Source organism: Ochotona curzoniae, unplaced genomic scaffold (assembly GCF_017591425.1).
Source record: "Ochotona curzoniae isolate NIBS_2020 unplaced genomic scaffold, NIBS_Ocur_1.0 scaffold_1037, whole genome shotgun sequence".
Taxonomy (NCBI): Eukaryota; Metazoa; Chordata; class Mammalia; order Lagomorpha; family Ochotonidae; genus Ochotona; species Ochotona curzoniae.
The window spans coordinates 17252918-17270605 of NW_024467083.1; the positions used below are offsets into that span (position 1 = coordinate 17252918).

The 17688-nt window shown below is 40.5% G+C and overlaps 1 protein-coding gene across 4 annotated transcripts in view; it reads right to left on the minus strand.

Moving 5' to 3' along the window:
* Window positions 1–17688, minus strand: part of WDR47 (WD repeat domain 47) — a 63543-nt gene that overhangs the window by 11651 nt on the left and 34204 nt on the right. For 3 of the 4 annotated variants that reach the window (XM_040999317.1, XM_040999314.1, XM_040999316.1), the window contains 5 exons: window positions 15968–16094; window positions 11422–11600; window positions 7614–7874; window positions 6053–6125; window positions 3549–3706 (listed from right to left, as the gene is read on the minus strand). In XM_040999317.1, coding sequence (XP_040855251.1) covers window positions 3549–3706; window positions 6053–6125; window positions 7614–7874; window positions 11422–11600; window positions 15968–16094 — 798 coding nt within the window. The remainder of the gene's footprint in view (window positions 1–3548; window positions 3707–6052; window positions 6126–7613; window positions 7875–11421; window positions 11601–15967; window positions 16095–17688) is intronic. The other variant, XM_040999315.1, reaches the window with a different exon arrangement.

Consider the following 17688-nt stretch of genomic DNA (forward strand, 5'->3'; position numbering starts at 1 on the left):
GAGCACTAGCCAATTGTTAAGTACTTCAGTCCCTGCTGGCCATGGGGAAGACCCAAACGGAGTTCCTGAATTGTGGTTTTGGCCTGACCTGACCATAGCTGCTGTTGGGGCGTGAAATAACAGGCACAGAAGGTTAATCCTCTACCTGTATTGCCAGCATCCCATATGGGTGATAATTGTATCCCAGCTGCTCCACTTATGATCCAGTTTCCTGCTTACAGCATGGGGAAGCAATGGAGGATGACCATTCTTGAGACCCAGTACCCATGTGGGAAACCAGGAAGAAGTTCCTGGCATCAGATCAGCTTAGTTCTGGCTGTTGCAGCTATGTGAGGAGTGAACCAGTAAATGGATGATATTTCTGTCCCTCCTCTTTAAGTTCTTAAAATAAAAATAATAATATCACTAGGGAATGAATATGGAATGAATAAAAATTAAAAAGGCAAGATCTCTGTCCAGAGTTCTCTATTTACCAACTTACTTACTTATCTGAAAAGCAGAGAGAGAAGTAAAAGAGTAAAAGTAAAGAGAGATGCTCCTTTCATTTGTCTACTCCCCAAATGGTCTCAATAGAAGCAGCTAGGTCAGCCAAAAGCCTGGAACTCCATCCAGTTCTCCCACAAGGATCTCAGGGGACTATGTACTTGCACCATCTTACACTGCTTTCCCAAGTGCATCAGAAGGGAACTGGATCAGCAGCAGAGCAGCTGGGACTCAAAATGACATTCCACTATGAAATACCAGCATCATGGGTGTCAATGAAATTTGCTGAGCTGTAATGCCAGCATTTCCATCTAATTTTGAATCTGGCAGAGGCAGCTGCTGCCATAACTTTCCATATACAGTAAAAGCATGACAGTACAATAATCCCTGGGCCAGGAACTGGTATAGCAAATTTATACTCCACTTGTGGCACCAGCATCCCATATAGGTAGCCTGTTTGTATCCCAGCTGCTCCACTTCTGATCAGGCTCCCAGCTAATGGCCTGGGAAAGCAGCAAAGGATGGATCAACCAAGTCCTTGGGACCCTGAACCCATGAGGGAGACCTGCAAGAAGCTCTTGGCTCTGGTCTGGATCAGTTCAGCTCTGGCCATTGAGGCCATTTGAGGACTGAACCAATGGATGGAAAATCTTTCTCTGTTTCTCCTTCTCTCTGTAAATCTGCCTGTCAAATAAAAATAAATCAATCTTTAATTTTTTTTTCTGTGCCTTAAAGGATAGGAAGAACTTTCATGGAAAAAGAAAGCTGAACAGTTTCAGTAAAAACAAAATACAGTGGGGAAATGCTTTTCCATGTAGTATGGGAAGATTTACATGGGGCTAGAAATGATAAACAGAAGGTATTCAGAAAACCAAGTGGGGCAGATGTATGTGGTAAGGTCCCAAGTGCCAAGCTCAAGCGTTTGGCCTACAATGGCAGTGAAACATTGATTTCACAGAATAATAGCTTCTTAAATGCACTTTAAAGGCACAAATTATTTTTACACTTAAACTTTTTATCGGCTTAATGATAGAAACCAAGTTTATACAACAATATTCACACATTTCTAGAGATGCATTTTGAAGGATGAAAAGGTAAAATGACATGAACTCCAAGATTTACTTTAAATATGTGCTAGCAAACAGGGCAGGCGCTTGGCCTAACAGTTAAGCTGCTATTTGGGACACATACTTCCCATATCCCAGTGCCCAAGTTCGAGTCTCAGTTGTGCTCCTGAAGACAGGTTCCTGCTAATGTGCACCCAGGGAGGCAGGAGGTAATGGTCTCCATGCTACCCACACGGCAGACCTAGACTGTGTTCCTGGTTTCCAGCTTCAACCTGGCCCAGTGCTGGCAGTTGCAGCCATCCGGAGAATGGACTGGCAGATGGCACTCCTCTGTTTCCTAGTCTCTCTCTTTGCTTCTCAAATAAGCAAAGATTTAAAAAATATATTTTAGTAAACAAAAAGGATGAAAAGAACAAATTCTGACAATAATTTTGGCAATTATTACATTTCAGTAAACTAGTCTCTCTTAGGTGTTTAGAAATTTTTATAATTAAGAAAATTTTTTAAATAAAGTTGATAAATCTGTAATAACTAGAAGATGTTTAATATTGCTCTAATGGATACATCAAAAACTTTTCTTTTCTGCTGCATTGCCAATTCATCATGAATTTCTGGTTCTTTCATTGAACAGACTTCACCTCTTTATAAATTCATGCATCATGCTCTATCACCATTGTTATTATTCTAACCACTAATTTCAAGTCTCCCACCTCTCCCCTAATGTCTACACTTACTGCCATATAACACACAGCAGACTGATCATCTCAAAATGTAATTAGGTAAGAACGCTTCCTCTGCTCATTTTCAGTAGCTTTTTATTATACTCAATGTAAAATCCACAAATGCCTAGAGAGCTCTGCAAAATTTAATTCACATCTGTCTCCATGGTCCTACCACACTTTGGCTCACAATATTCCAACAAATCTGAATGTATTTTGTTCCTCATACAAGTATCCTCTCTCACCTCATGTTCTTTCTGGATTACTCTCTTCTCCCTTCACACGGCTGGGTCCCACCATCCTCAAACTCACCAATCAGCTTGGCACCCTAGCCCTATTTTACTGTTATGGCACCTTGTAATTTTTCTTTATAACATCTACCACAATACACAATCACATTTACCTGTGTTTATTTTCACAATGCCCGGCTTTACTACTAAACCATTCATCTGTCTATAAATGTGCCATTAACATGCACATTAAGACTTACTTATTTAGTATACACAATTTTTAAAAATCTATTTATTTACTTGAAAACAGAAAGTTATTGCTCTTTCATCCACTAGCTTACTCCATAATAAGTAGCAATGGTCAAAGTATTAAACTGGCCTTACATTACCCTACCAATTTAATTAGAACATATGAATTGCCCAGATTCAAAAAAAAAAAAAAATCCATGGAAATAAGCAAGACTGGAATACTGATTAAACAATGGGCCAATCAAAAACACTTCACCAAAAACAATGTACAAAAGTCATCCATTATTCAATTGTATTTCATAAGCCCCAAAAACAAAAATATAGCTTAATGGAAGGAAAGGAAGCAAAAATTGAAACATTACTGAATAGCAATGGTAAAAAAAGGAACCAATACAACAAAACCTAAGGCAAAGGAGTCGACATCATGGTGCAGAGAGTTGACTTAGCTGTGACATCCACTTTCCCTAGCAAAGCACCCAGCTCGAGTCCTGGCTAACCCACTTCTAATTCAGCCTCCTACTAACACAGTCCTAGAAGGTATTAGGTATTCTTTCAAAGGCTGAGTCCCTGTCAGCCACGTGGGAGACCCAGATGGGGCTCCTAGCTCCTGCCTGCCACAACAATGGCTGTTGTAAGCAGGCATTTGGGGAGTGACCCAGTAGTCCGAGGTGATATTTCTCTCCCTGTCCCCCTTAAACTCCCATCTCTGTCACTCTGCCTTTCACACACACACACACACACACACACACACACACACACACACACAGGCAAGAATAACAGTACAAACCACTGATTCTTACCTTGGATCAATCACTTCTGGATAGGCACACACCCTCAGAGTTTTTGAGTTTGAACCAACAGCATATAAACTACCACTTGGATGAAAAGCCACAGCTCTAACAGCTTGTGTATCTTCTAGAGTATTAATACAAACAAACTGTTTTTTCGATTTGTCATCCTATGGAAAGAGTAAATGTAACAGTCACCCTATGAAGAAAGCTCATTAGAAGGAAATCAACTTTATCCTATTTTAAATTCATCTGAGATGTATTATTCCTACTTGATCACTTCATTATCTATAGTCATATATTCTTTTAAGCGGGAAATCCAAATTAACCTTTATTTTCCTATATTCTGCTACTCATTGTTAAACCAAGATACAAAGTTCAAAGTTTATCTCTACTGATTAAGACAAAATATAAAGTTAAACATGCATTCCTATTTAAGTTCTCTTTAATTTCAAGGAAAAAAGCTTGCTTACAGCATCATTTGTGTTTCTAAAAATGGGAAGTAACGAAGACTATTACTTAATTCACTTCAGAAAGAAAAAAATGAGGGTCAACATTTCCAATAAATATTTCAGTATTTCAATATGTATGTAATATATTCTTATGTAAAAAAAAATCATAAAATGTTCTCATCAGAAAATTATGTTTGACTTTCATTTTTAAACTGTCAATCTGTATGTCCACAGCTCATTTAAAGACTCAACCTGAAGCAGCTCTATAGGAAAGCGGTGGGGATCCTGCCACTTGTGTCATACAAAGTCACCCTATTACCTTGACAGGACTGACTGACCTGCAGCATGGAATTCAGATGAGTAGAATCAGCAGACTCAGCCCAACCCCATGTTTAGGAAGCTTCAATATCAAGTATGCACAAAAAAGCAAATAAGTTCAGCTCTGGTTATATCTGAGAGCTCCAAAACTCATAGACTATACTAATAAAGAAACCATGCTTCTATCTAAGCTTTTATGTACTCATGCATAATAACTTCACTGGGAGAACAGGGAGTAAATTTGATGTAACATACCATGTTTACGTAAAGTAATTAAAATGAATTCTTACATTCTTCCTATGAAGGTATTTAACTAGAAATGCTGCATTTTCCATTAAGCCGCATACAAAGAATGTGACTGGTTGCCAAACAAATAACATACAGCAGACAGAAGAAAAAGGGAAGGGAGTGACTCAATGATTAAGTGGTCTATACCACATTAATAACTGCTAAGAGTTACTTTAGAGGTGAAGCACACAAACTGATCTTATTTACTCTCCTCCAAAAGATAAATCTTTTAAAATTTGTCACCCCTTTTCAAAAGGATATTTCAAATTAAAATCCCTAGTTCTAGCTTTTCCTAAAAATGAGAAGGATAGGAAATACTGGAGGATGCATGTCTTTGTGTAAGGGGCAAAGTTTCTTTTGTGTTTATCATGAAAATGGCCAGGGCCCAGTGCAATGGCTGAATTAGCTAATACTCCCCTTTCAAGTGCTGAGATCCCATTTGGGCACCAGTTCATGTCCTGGCTGTTCTACTTCCTTCCAGCTCCCTGCTTGTGGCCTGGGAAAGCAGTGGAGGATGGTCCAAAGTCTTGGGACCCTGCACCCACAGAGAGACCCAGAAGAAGCTCCTGGCTTCTTCCTTAGATCAGCTCAGCTCTGGCTGCTGTAGCCACTTGAGGAGTGAACCAGAATATGGAAGATCTTTCTCTGGACCCAGTGAAGCAGCCTAATGACTAACGTCCTTGCCTTGCATGCGCTGGGAGCCCATATGGGCTCCAGTTCATGTCCTGGCTGCTCTACTTCCTCTCCAGCCCCCTGCTTGTGGCCTGGGAGGGCAATGGAGAATGGCCTAAGGCCTTAGGACTCTGCCCCACATGGGAGACCTGAGGAGGCTCCTGGCTTGGATTGGCTAAGCTCCAATGCAACCACTTGGGGAATGAACCAGCACATGGAAGATCTTCCTCTGTTTCTCCTTCTCTCTGTAAATCTGACTTTCCAATGAAAATAAATAAATCTTCATAAAACAAATATGCATTAATAATCTTAAAAATAAAAGAAAAATGGCCAACTTCATTTTGTCAGTTGTTTGACTCCTAACACATCTGAAAAAACACCTTTGTTTATAAGAATAAATTTTCATTTTTAAACAAATTTATTAGCTCACAAGGCTTAAAATGTGAACTAGAGGAAATAAGACAGGGTGTAGCTGCACATTAGTTTGGGAAGGATGTCTGGTTTCAAAACAAAAGCAGGTATTTGACAACAAGCCCAAAGGAAACACTAATAATATCTGAACAAATTAATCACAGGCTTCCCCGAGTAGTGCAGAGTCCCCACTCATCTGCTAAGGTCATTTCCTGGTCATCAGTATGAACACTACCAAATGTGCTTTCTATGGCAATATCTTCATTGAGCACCTTCACAAGTATGATTGTTTCGAGAAACAGATCTTTGAGATTTGCTTAGCAAAATTTCCAAGTTTATATGAAAATAGTGAAATCTAATTTCCTAAAGTATTACCTCTTCTCTTGACCTTGACAGACTCCCTGAAGAATCACTCAGAGGTGGCTTAATGACTGAAGGTTCTGATGAGCTGCGCAAGTAGAAATTTAAATAAAATTTACTATAAACACCAACACAGAAAACAACTCACCTTTTCAATCTGTTGAGTTTTTTTTTTTTTAAAGTAAATGACCCTTATTGAATTCAAAGTTACTTTCTGGGGATACTTATTAAGAGGTTGTAAATTTTGTAACACTAAACATGCTTGTACAGATGGACCAAAAAGCCGAGCTGGGAAGATGAAGTCAAAGCCCAGAGTGTACACTTGAGGTCTCAAGTTTCCTTCTGCTTAGTTCCAGAATCTCATTTGCTAAGCGTTAATCATACTCCAGGCAGGATCCTGGAGACTGCTCTTCAAACAGATAATCTAGCTCAAAAGAAAAACCTAACAGAAACTGACAGCTGAGGGTCTCAAGAAAATATGTTCACTTACTTATTTTTGTGAGGCCAATGTGGTACACAGATACAACCCTTTTCCGTACAATAGCTTCTTTCTTTTTTAAGGCCACACCCTTTACAGTGCTATAAAAAGATTTCATACACTTGAAGAAAGCTTCCTACAAAGGGCAGCACAAGAATCTGGCTTGGATGCCCACAACTGATACCAAAGTGCCAAGATGGCAGTCCTGCCCTGCTTCTGATTACACCTGCCTGTTAGGGTGAACCCTGAGATAAAACATATGACAACTCAAATATTCACGTCCCTGTTACCCAGGCGGGAGACCCAGATTGAGTTCTGGACTCCTAGTCTCAGCCTCACCCAGCCTTTGCTGTTGCAGCCATTTGGGGAGTGAACCCACAGAAAAAAACCTTATCTTTCTGTGCTCAGAGAATGTAAGTTTCCTTATTATTTGTTGAAAGATGCCAATGGGATCGGCACAGTGGCCTAGCAGCTAAAGTCCTCACCTTGAATGCGCTGGGATTCCACATGGGCGTTGGTTCTAATTCCGGCAACCCTGCTTCCTCTTCATGGCCAGGAAAAGCAATAGAGGACAGCCCAAAGTCTTAGGCCCCTGCACCCGCATGGGAGACCCAGAAGAAGCTCTGGGTTCCTGGCTTTGGACCAGCTCAGCTCTGGCCACTGTGGTCACTTGGGGAGTGGATCAGTGGATGGATCATCTTACTCTCTGTCTCTCCTCCTCGTGTATAGCTGACTTTCCAGTAAAAATAAATAAATTTTTAAAAAAAGAAAAAGAAAGATGCCAATGGCAGTAAAATGGAATATCAGGGAGAACCTAAAACCTTGAACTGCAGATTCTGTAAGTTACAATGACTTATAAAAAATAAAACGCCTTGGTGTGATGAGGAAGCAGTAAAAGAAAATAAATACTACAAAGATTTGGTTGGTGAAAAGAATACAGAAAAGTGAAGGCAAATTAGGGCAGGGGATGGTTAAAAAAGAAAAGAGTAAGCCCTAAAAATTTCAATTCTAAAGCTCCCAAGACAAATTCAACTTTCTATGTTTCTAATCATTAATAGCAAGTTAGTATTTCCAAATTTTACAACTTCAAGCACTTACGTTTGGCTTCCACAAGAAGGTGATTCCTCAAGAAAAGGTATGTGATTTGCCGATCCAGGATTGCGAGGAGTACTTGTGTGGATATTTGAAGCATCATGTGTTAGTCTCTGGCCAGAGTCTTGGGGCGGTGTAGCAAAACTAGCCACAGAAGAATTACTAGATCCATTGCCTTTGTTCCCATTACACTGCTGGCTGACAGCTGATACATCACTACCAAGGCTATCCATTCCAATATTTAACTCACCAAGCTTTTGAATAGACCTATAAAATAATACAATTATTTTTAAATAAAACTTACTGACATTTCTAACACATAACTAAAAATTTAAGAAGGTAAATATATGTACATATTCTAGATAATACATAGTAAAAATTAGTGTTAAAATTACCATCATGGGGCCCAGTGGTGTGGCCAGTGGCTAAAGTCTTTGCCTTGAACACCCATATGGCGCCGGTTCTAATCCCGGCAGTCTGGCTTCCCATTCAGCTCCCTGCTTGTGGCCTGGGAAAGCAGTCAAGGACGGCCCAAAGCCTTGGGACCCTGCACCCGCGTGGCAGACCAGAAAGAGGTTCCTGGTTCCCGGCTTCGGATCGGCGCAGCACCGGCCTTTGCGGTCACTTGGGGAGTGAATCATCGGACGGAAGATCTTCCTCTCTGTCTCTCCTCCTCTCTGTATATCTAACTTTGTAATAAAAAAAATAAATCTTAAAAAAAAATTACCATCATGATCAGGCAGACTCTGGTGTTGGGGTTAAAAGGACCACACCCTGAATCACAGTGCCTGGGTTTAGGTCCTGGTTCTTTTCCTAATTCCAGCTTTCTGCTAATGTGTATTCTCGGATAGCTAAAGCAGTTGCATGCTACCCATGTGTGAGACCCAGACTGATTTCCCAGCTCCCAGATTCAGCTCCAGCCCAGGCCTGGCCACTGTAGGCACTTGAGAAATGAAACAATTGGTGACAGCACTCACTTTCACGTTCTCTCTCTCTCTCTCTCAAATAGTCCTAGTTTGAGTTCCAGCAACACCACTTACCATTTAGCTCCCTGATAATGCACCTGAAAAGGCAACAAATAATGGCTAAAAACTTGGATTCCTGGCACCCACATGGGAAACCTAGATGGGTTCCAGGCTCCTGGCTTCAATCAGGCCCAGCACTAGCTGTTACAGGCATTTGGGGAGTAAACCAGAGGATAGAAGATGTCTGTCAGTCTCTGTCACTCTTTCAAACAAATTAGCAAATATTCCTTTAAAAATGCAAACATATAATTCTAACTCAAAATGGAGAGACGTGAGCAAAGGAAGAAAAGCCTATTATAAGTATTAAATTTAAAATGAATAAATAAATAAAGGGGCAGCTGCTGTGCAATAGCCTAGTGGATAAATCCTCAGCTTGTATGTACTGGGATCCCATATAAGCACCAATTCATGCCCCAGCTGTTCCACTTCCCATCCAGTTCCCTTCTGGGAAAGCAGCAGAGGATGGCCCAAAGCCCTGTAACCCTGAACCAGCATAGGACACCCAGAAGAAGTTCCAGGGGCCTGGCTTCAGATCAGCTCAGCTCCGGCCACTGCGGCTACTTAGGGTGTGAAAGAAACATTGAGGGAAGATCTTTCTAGCTCCTTCTCTCTGTAAAGCTGACTTTACAACAAAAACAAATCTTAATCATAAGTGTTAAGATCCCAGAGTGGTAGCCTAGTGGCTGAAGTCCTCGCCTTGAACACGCCAGGATCCCATATGAGCACTGGTTCTAATCCCAGCAGCCACACTTCTCATCCAGCTCTCTGCTCGCAGCCTGGGAAAGCAGTAGAGAGAGAATGGCCCAAAGCCTTAGGACCCTGTACCCATGTGGGAAACCTGGAAGAGGCTCCAAGATCCTGGCTTTGGATTGGCTCAGCTCTGGCCGTTCATGTTTGGAGAGTGAATCAATGGATGGAAGATCTTCCTCTCTGTCTCTCCTCCTCTCTGTATATCTGACTTTCTAATAAAAATAAATGAATCTTTTAAAAAGAAATAAACAAAATTTAAAACTAAAAAGAAATAGTTTGCTGCCAGAATGACCTGAAACAATCCAGCTTTAAGAAAAAGTATATTTTTATCTGCAATTTTTCTATGTACCAAATTTGTCCTTGTTATTCGTTCAAGTCCTGACTTAGAGTAGCAAGTAAAGCCACTGCCTAGGAAGTCAGCACTCCAAACGAGAGCAGATTAGAGTCCCAGCTGCTCCACCTCCAATCTAGCTCCCTGCTAGTGTGCCTGACGATCCAGGAGCTGATGCTCCAAGAATCTGAGCCCTGGATACTCATGCAGAAGACCTGGATGGAGTTCTAGTTACTGGCTATTTTGGCAGCAAACCAGTCGCTGTATTTCTCCTTGTTCCCCACTCTCCTCTTTCTATCTCCTCCTCTCTCTCTGAAGAAAAGGCTAAATAAAACAATGACAGAATTTATGTAATTTAAATATTAAAATACAGAATAAATTTCCACTCACAATTAGACAGACCTGGTTATACTACAGATTTTATAACATACTTAATTTTTAATGAAATTTTATATTTTGAATCCTAAAGTTCACAGAACTGCTAAAAATAAATATGCTCCAAACTAAAACATCTGCATTTGCTGTAGGACTGCCATTAAATAAAGGATGTACCTTCCTGAATAGTTCAACTTTTCAAGGAAATTTACCCCTACTGGAGTCCCAGAACCTTGCCACATTGTCATCTAACTAACCACCAGACATCTGCTTTCCCTGAAAGAAAAAAATTCATACTTACACAGTCAAACTGAAACAATGAAAAAGATCTAAGAACCAGAAGTGACAATTCAAGAGATTAGGAAAACTGTGACAAGTCACTGAGTTTCAGAGGTTGGAAGAAAATAATTCCAAAAATGAACATTCATATATATATATATATAATAAATGAGTTGAAGCATATATAGATATAGATATAGATTAAATGTATATATATGCCTCAACTCATTTAATCTTCCAATAGCTATTCATTTTGTCTGAGCCTGGCAATGTGGAATAGTAGACCAAGCTGCTGCCTATGGCACTAGCATTCCATAATCCAGTCGCTCCTCTTCCAATCCATCTCCCTGCTAAAGTGTCTGGGAAAGCAGTAAAAGATGGCCCAAGTGCTTGGGCTCCTCAACCACATGGGAGACCAGAAAAGAGCTTCTGCTATCTGGCTTTGGCTCGACCCAGCCCTAACCGTTGTGACCATTTGGGGAGTAAACCAGTGGATAAAAGATCTCTGTCTCTCCCTCTCTCTCTAAAACTGTGCCTTTAAAATAAACAAAATCAATCTTTAAACTATATGTATGCATATAAAATCTGAACGAATCCAAAATCTAATGTCTTAAGCACTGTATTTTTAAATAGCAGCCACCAACACAGTGCTTACCATGTGCCAGACAGTGCCCACCCCAAACACGCTCTGAAGATTAAACTCATTTATTCTCATGGCAACTCTGTGAAGTATATTAAGATTCAGGTAAAAACAAACTCAATTCCTCATCCTCAGTGACCCTGGGCCACAGCGGCACAGTCTACTTCCTGGCAGTCTAGCTCCAGCCTGCACACTGACCCACCATACTTTGCTGCACTAGTTGACTAGGGATAAACTAGATAAGCTAGATAAGCCCTCAGAGTGCTGTGAGAGAAAATCACTGTATAACTCCACACCATCCGAAATGCTTAAAAAAGCCTAAAGATTTCAAGCTATACATAAAAGTTGTAACTGTGTGCGTCCAATAACTTTTAAAGAATTTCTTATATCTTCAAGAATAACTTAAAGACACACCTGCTCAGGAACTGCTCAGTGAGATTCTGCGGCTGATCCGGAGCATCCTCCTGATGAACACCTCCTTCCAGCAACATCTGCTGGTATATCTGCCTCTGCTGCTCCTTCTGCTCCAAATGCTGCTGATAGCGCAGTCTTTGCCGGTAATATTCTTGAAACTGTTCTGTTGAATCTCGAAGCTTCGAAATGTTAGAAAAAAACACAAACATTCATTTGACCAGGTTATATCTAAATATGTTTTTACTCAATATATCTTTTTACAAATGATTAAATGATTTTATAGCTTACATATAAATATATACATAATAAAATATGCAACTAGCTACATTTAACAATTATGAAACAATATGTCATTCTTTGAGAAAGAACATCATAACAGGGAGTTTTAATTTGCAAGCAGATCACAGTAGCACTGTGGCACAGTGGCTGAAGTCGCTGCATGTGAGTCTCACTTCAAGTTCTGGCTATTCTACTTCCTACCCAATAGGCTGCTTAATGTGCCAGGGAAAGCAGCAGAAAATGGCCCAAGTGTCTGGGAGCCTGCCACCTTTGCAAGTGGGAGACCTAGAAGAAGCTCTAGCTTTGGACTGGTCCAAGCCAGGCTATCGCAGTATTTCAGAAGTGAAGCAGCAGACAGAAATTACCTGCCTCTCCAACTCAAGTAAATAAATAAATACTTAAAATATATATATTAAGGTGAGTCAGTCAACTGACTTAACCCACAAGCAACAGACTGATCAAAATGAATGACCAATCTTCCTCCTTGACTACTTCAACACAAAAACACAATACTTTTTAGACAAACTCAATATATGAATAAACATTAGCACATAATTGGCACTACTTGAAAAAATATACACTGACAGATTGTATTAAAAGTTAACAAGGCACAGTACTAATCATGAAAACATGCTTAATTTAAGTATAAAGGTAACCTAAAAAACATCTTCAGCAAGAAATTAAATTTTCTTCAAAACTCAAATACAATTATACATTCACAAGAAAGAATAAATAGGAGTTAAATTTAGCAGTGCCAACATTTTTAGAAGTACTCACAGAACTCCTCTTTACATGGCAGGCAGAATTCACCAGTGATGCAGCCTAATATTGGTTGTTACCAGGAGGTTTTCAATTACTGATCAATGTCTTTTCCTATAGGTCTGTTAAGACTTTTTTTATTTTTCTCCTTGAGTCAGTTTAGGTAGCTTGCATGTCTTTAAATCTGTCCATTTCATGTAGGTTATCTAACTTGTTGTTCACTGTATTTTGTTTTTGTTTTTTTTTTTTTTAAGATTTGTTTTTACTGCAAAGTCAGAAATACAGACAGGAGGAGAGACAGACAGGAAGATCATGTGTCCACTGATTCACTCCCCAAATGAACACAATTGCCTGAGCTGAGCAGATCTGAAGTCAGGAGCCAGGAATCTCTTCTGGGTCTCCCACACAGGTGCAGCACTCCAAGGCTTTGGGCCATCCTCGACTGTTTTCCTAGGCTACAAGCAGAGAGCTGGATGGGAAGCAGGCCTGCCGGGATTAGAACCGGCACCCATATGAAATCCCACTGCATGCAAGGTGGAGACTTTAGCTGCTAGGCTACTGTGCTAGGCCCCAAATATATTTTAATTTAAAAGGCAGGTATCTTCCCAGGATAAACCTGGGAGCTAAGAACTCCATCCAGGTCTCACATATGCTTAGCTGAGACTCACTGAGTTAAGCCATCACCTGCTGCTTCCCAAAGCATGCATTAGCAGGAAGCCAGATCAGAAGTGGAGCAAAGATTCGAATTTCGTCATTCCAACATGAATTGTGGAAGGAGTGGGGTTCTCAAGCAGCATCTTAACCACTGCACCAAACACCTGCTCATCTATATGTTTTCTCCAATTTCCTTTATGAATTCTACTTAAACTCATTACTACTTGCAAATTTACAGAAAAAAAATCTGAAGATCAGTGAATTACTAATTTTTTTCCTGTTAACTTCTTTCATTCCATTTTTATCAGTGAATTCATTCTATATAATTTCAACCTTGCAGAACTTAGTCATCTTATTTTGTGCCATAAAATACGATCTTTTTTTAAAAGATTTATTTATTATTTTTATTGCAAAGTCAGATATACAGAAAGGAGGAGGAGAGACAGAGAGGAAGATCTTCCGTCCAATGATTCACTCCCCAAGTGACCACAACAGCCCGTGCTGTGCTGATCCGAAGCCAGGAGTCCAGATCCTCTTCTGGGTCTCCCACATGGGTGCAGAGTCCCAAGCCTTTGGGCCGTCCTCAACTGCTCTCCCAGGCCACAAGCAGGGAGCTGGATGGGAAGTGGGGCTGCCTGGATTAGAACCGGAGCCCATATGGGATCCCGGCGCCTTCAAGGCAAGGACTCTAGCTGCTAGACTACTGCGCCAGGCCCTAAGATCTATTTTTATAAATGTTTCAGGTATATTTGGGAAGGATTTTTTTTTTTGCTGTCATTGGATAAAGTGCTTCATAAATATGTTAGGTCTCCTTGGTTTGTAGTATTATTCAAGTCTTACACCTTCAATAACTGTCTACTTAGAAGCTTTATTCTTTTTTGTAGGTTAACTTTTTAAAAAGATTTTATTTTTATTACAAAGTCAGATATACAGAGAGGAGGAGAGAGAGAGATGAAAGATCTTCCATCCAATGATTCACTCCCCAAGTGAGCACAACAGCCGGTGCTGAGCTGATCTGAAGCCAGGTGCCAGGAACTTCCTCCAGGTCTCCCACATGGGTGCAGGGTCCCAAAGCATTGTGCTGTCCTGACTGCCTTCCCAGGCCACAAGCAGGGAGCTGGATGGGAAGTGGAGCTGCCAGGATTAGAACTGGCGCCCATATGGGATCCCAGTGAGTTCAAGGCAAAGATTTTAGCAGCTAGGCCATGCCACTGGGCCCTTGTAGGTTAATTATTAAAGTTTCCAACTACTAGAGAACTGTCCAGTTTTCCCTCCAACCACCTAATGTTTGCATTATAATTTGGGGCTCTATTGCTTGGTGCATGTCCATACATATACTTAATGGTGATTTTCCTACTTCATTTCTAATAGTTTTAAAAAATTAGACACTCGGGCCCGGCGCGGTGGCGCAAGTGGTTAAAGGTCCTCGCCTCGCACGCCCGGGATCCCATATGGGCGCCGGTTCTAATCCCGGCAGCCCCGCTTCCCTTCCAGCTCCCTGCCTGTGGCCTGGGAAAGCAGTCGAGGACAGCCCAAAGCTTTGGGAACCTGCACCCGCGTGGGAGACCCGGAAGAGGCTCCTGGCTTCGGATCGGCATAGTATCGGCCCGTTGCGCTCACTTGGGGAGTGAATCATCGGACGGAAGATCTTCCTCTCTGTCTCTCCTCTCTGTATATCTGCCTTTCCAATGAAAAAATAATAAAAATAAATCTTTAAAAAAAAAAAAAAATTAGACACTCAACTTACTGAAACCATTTAACAATCTATTCTAAGTTGTATGATATGTGCTATCATTTCCTCTCAAGAACACCAAAGGAAAACAACTTATAATTCTAGTCACAGATAAAAATATCATTATGTGTCAAAATAGCTTACCTCTAATTACTAAATGTAATTAGTAACTGGAACTCCCTGCTTACACACTTGTGACAGGAGTTGTACATCAAACCTGATAATTGCAACAGGTGTCTGAGCTGAACTATATTTAAAGTGTTGCTTTGCTGAATGTATATAAACTGGAACCCTGGAAATTAACTTTTTCAGTTGCCTAAGAGTGTACTGTCCACCCATTTCTTTTTGGTTGCATCTCCTCCCCAGAACCCACAAGGTAAACTTGCATGGTTCACTCCACAAATGGCCACAATGGCCAGAGTTGAGCCAATCAAAAGCTAGGAGGCAGGAGCTCCCTCATGGTTTCCCATGTGCATGCCGGGCCCCAAGGCCTTGGGGCATCTCTGATGTTTTCCTAGGCCACAAGCAGGGAGCTGGAAGAAGTACTGTAGTCAGGACACAAACTGGCATCCATACAGGGTCCTGGCACTTACAAGGAAAAGATTAGCCCACGACCCATCACACAGGGCCCAAATAAATATTTTTTAAATGCTTCAAGAATGGGTATTTAGCATTCCATATTGGAGTACTAGGTTCACATTCTGGCTTCAGCTTCTGATTCCAAGTTTTCTGTTAATGTGCCAATATACAGCTTGATTAGGCAGCAAGAAAGAGATCAAGAACTGAGGTCTCCATCACCCTTCCAAATGACCTGGACTGAGTGCATGGCTCCTGGCTTCAGCTGGGCCTAGTCCCAGCCACTGTGGCCACCTAGAGGAACTGGATTTAGAGTACATGGGAACTCTCTTTGCATCTCAATTTTTTTAAAATGTTGCAAAATTGCTACTTAATGTATTATATATTCTTTGAAGAGAGGAGAAAAATAAGCCAATAATAAGAACATTTAGATAATATTTTCTTTGGCTCCCAAATATCAGAAAACTATTTTAAAATTCTATTTAAGCAAATACTACTATTTCTTAGAGAATAACTATAAGGAACAGTACATAGAGTAAATATTACCTCATTTTTTTCTTGCTTGGCTGGTCCAGGATTTTGTGCTCCATTTGCAGGTTCTTTTTCTGAAACTGAACTCTGGCCCAAGATTTCACTGCCGATAGGCCGCTGTGCTTCAACAGGTGTATCACTTCTTGCAGAAAGTTTAAATTTAAAAGAAAAAAAAAAGATGTGGGAGTAAAGGACAACATATTTTAATTAGAAAAATTTTAATTTTGACAAATTTACATTGAAAATTTATCAACTTAGGAAACATACTGTTGAAATTTCCTTTCTTCTCTGAGCAAAACTACAAAAAGGACTTTAAGCAATAAAGTGCACTTTTATTGGAGAAGTTTTGGATTAATAAAGAAATACAGGACCTCTAGTCTAAAATCAGTTGTGTGGTCTTGGGACAATCACTTAAATTTTTTGTGGTTCATCTTCATCCAAAACTGAGTTATAAGTTAACAGGTTGATGTCTATAACCTCTCTATACAATCTAAATCTGCAATTTCTACAGAATTTTTGTATTTGTACAGAATTTTAAGAATTTGCTTGATTTTATTAAGTTTTTCTTTGGGCACCAGCACCATGACATAGTTGCTTAAGCCTCTGTGGTACCAACATTTCACATGGGTGCCAGTTCTAGACCCAGGTGCTCCAATTCCAATTCAGCTCACTGCTAATGTGTCTGAGAAAGCAGCCAAAGACGGCCCAAGTCCTTGGGTCCCTGCAACCACCTTGGGGACTGACTCATTAGAAGCTTCAGACTCCTGGCCTAGTTCTAGCCAATGTGGCCATTTGCGGAACGCATCAGCAGATAGAAGATCTCTCTATCTCCCTCGATTTCTCTCTCTCTCTCTCTCCTTCCCATAACTCTGTCTTTTGAATAAAAAAACAGGGGTCAGCACAGTGGTATAGTTAGCTAAGCATCTGCCTGCAGCACAAGCATCCCAAAGGGTACCCATTTGAGTCCCGGTGGCTCCACTTCCGATCCAGCTCCCTGCCCTAGAAAGGCAGCGGAGAAGGGTTCAAGTCCTTGGGCCCTTGCACCCACAAGGGAGATCCAGAAGAAGCCCCTGGTCATCTGGGGGAGTCAACTAGAAGATGAAAGTTCTATCACTTTTCTCTGTAATTATGCCTTTCAAATAAAAGTAAATCTTAAAAATAGTTATTTAAATAAATCTCTTTTTTTTTCAGTTGCAGACAGAGAAGTTTTATTCATAAAGCATTTGCAAAGTGAACAAGTGAACATGCAAAGTAGAAAGGATCCAGGAGATGAGGCGTCTCCTGGAAGGAGAGACAGACACTCAAATATACATGTTTTTTAAAAAGGCCTTCTTTGGTCCATTTGCACATAACCAAAAACTAAACATACATCTTTCCAATTTTTTAGTGCTTACTAAGTATAAGCTTGAGATCTTACGTCAGATTTTTCTAATATTCTTCCAAAACAATTTCTACTTTTCATAGCTACTCTGTTCAAAATCTTCAGCAACTTCATCCAAAGACGATGAATGCCAAAGACATTTTCCTATACATCTACTGCCACAAGGTACTGTGGAAACAACCAGAAAAGTAAAACAATTTCTGTATTTAAGAAGTTGGGCTGTGTGCCTCTCCACGCATACTGTATAAGACAGATCAAGCACTTAAACACAGATACGTACACACATGCACATCCAGGGCAGAAATGAAAAGAGCTGTGTAAATTGCTAATGGCCACAAGAAGCCTCCTTTTATGG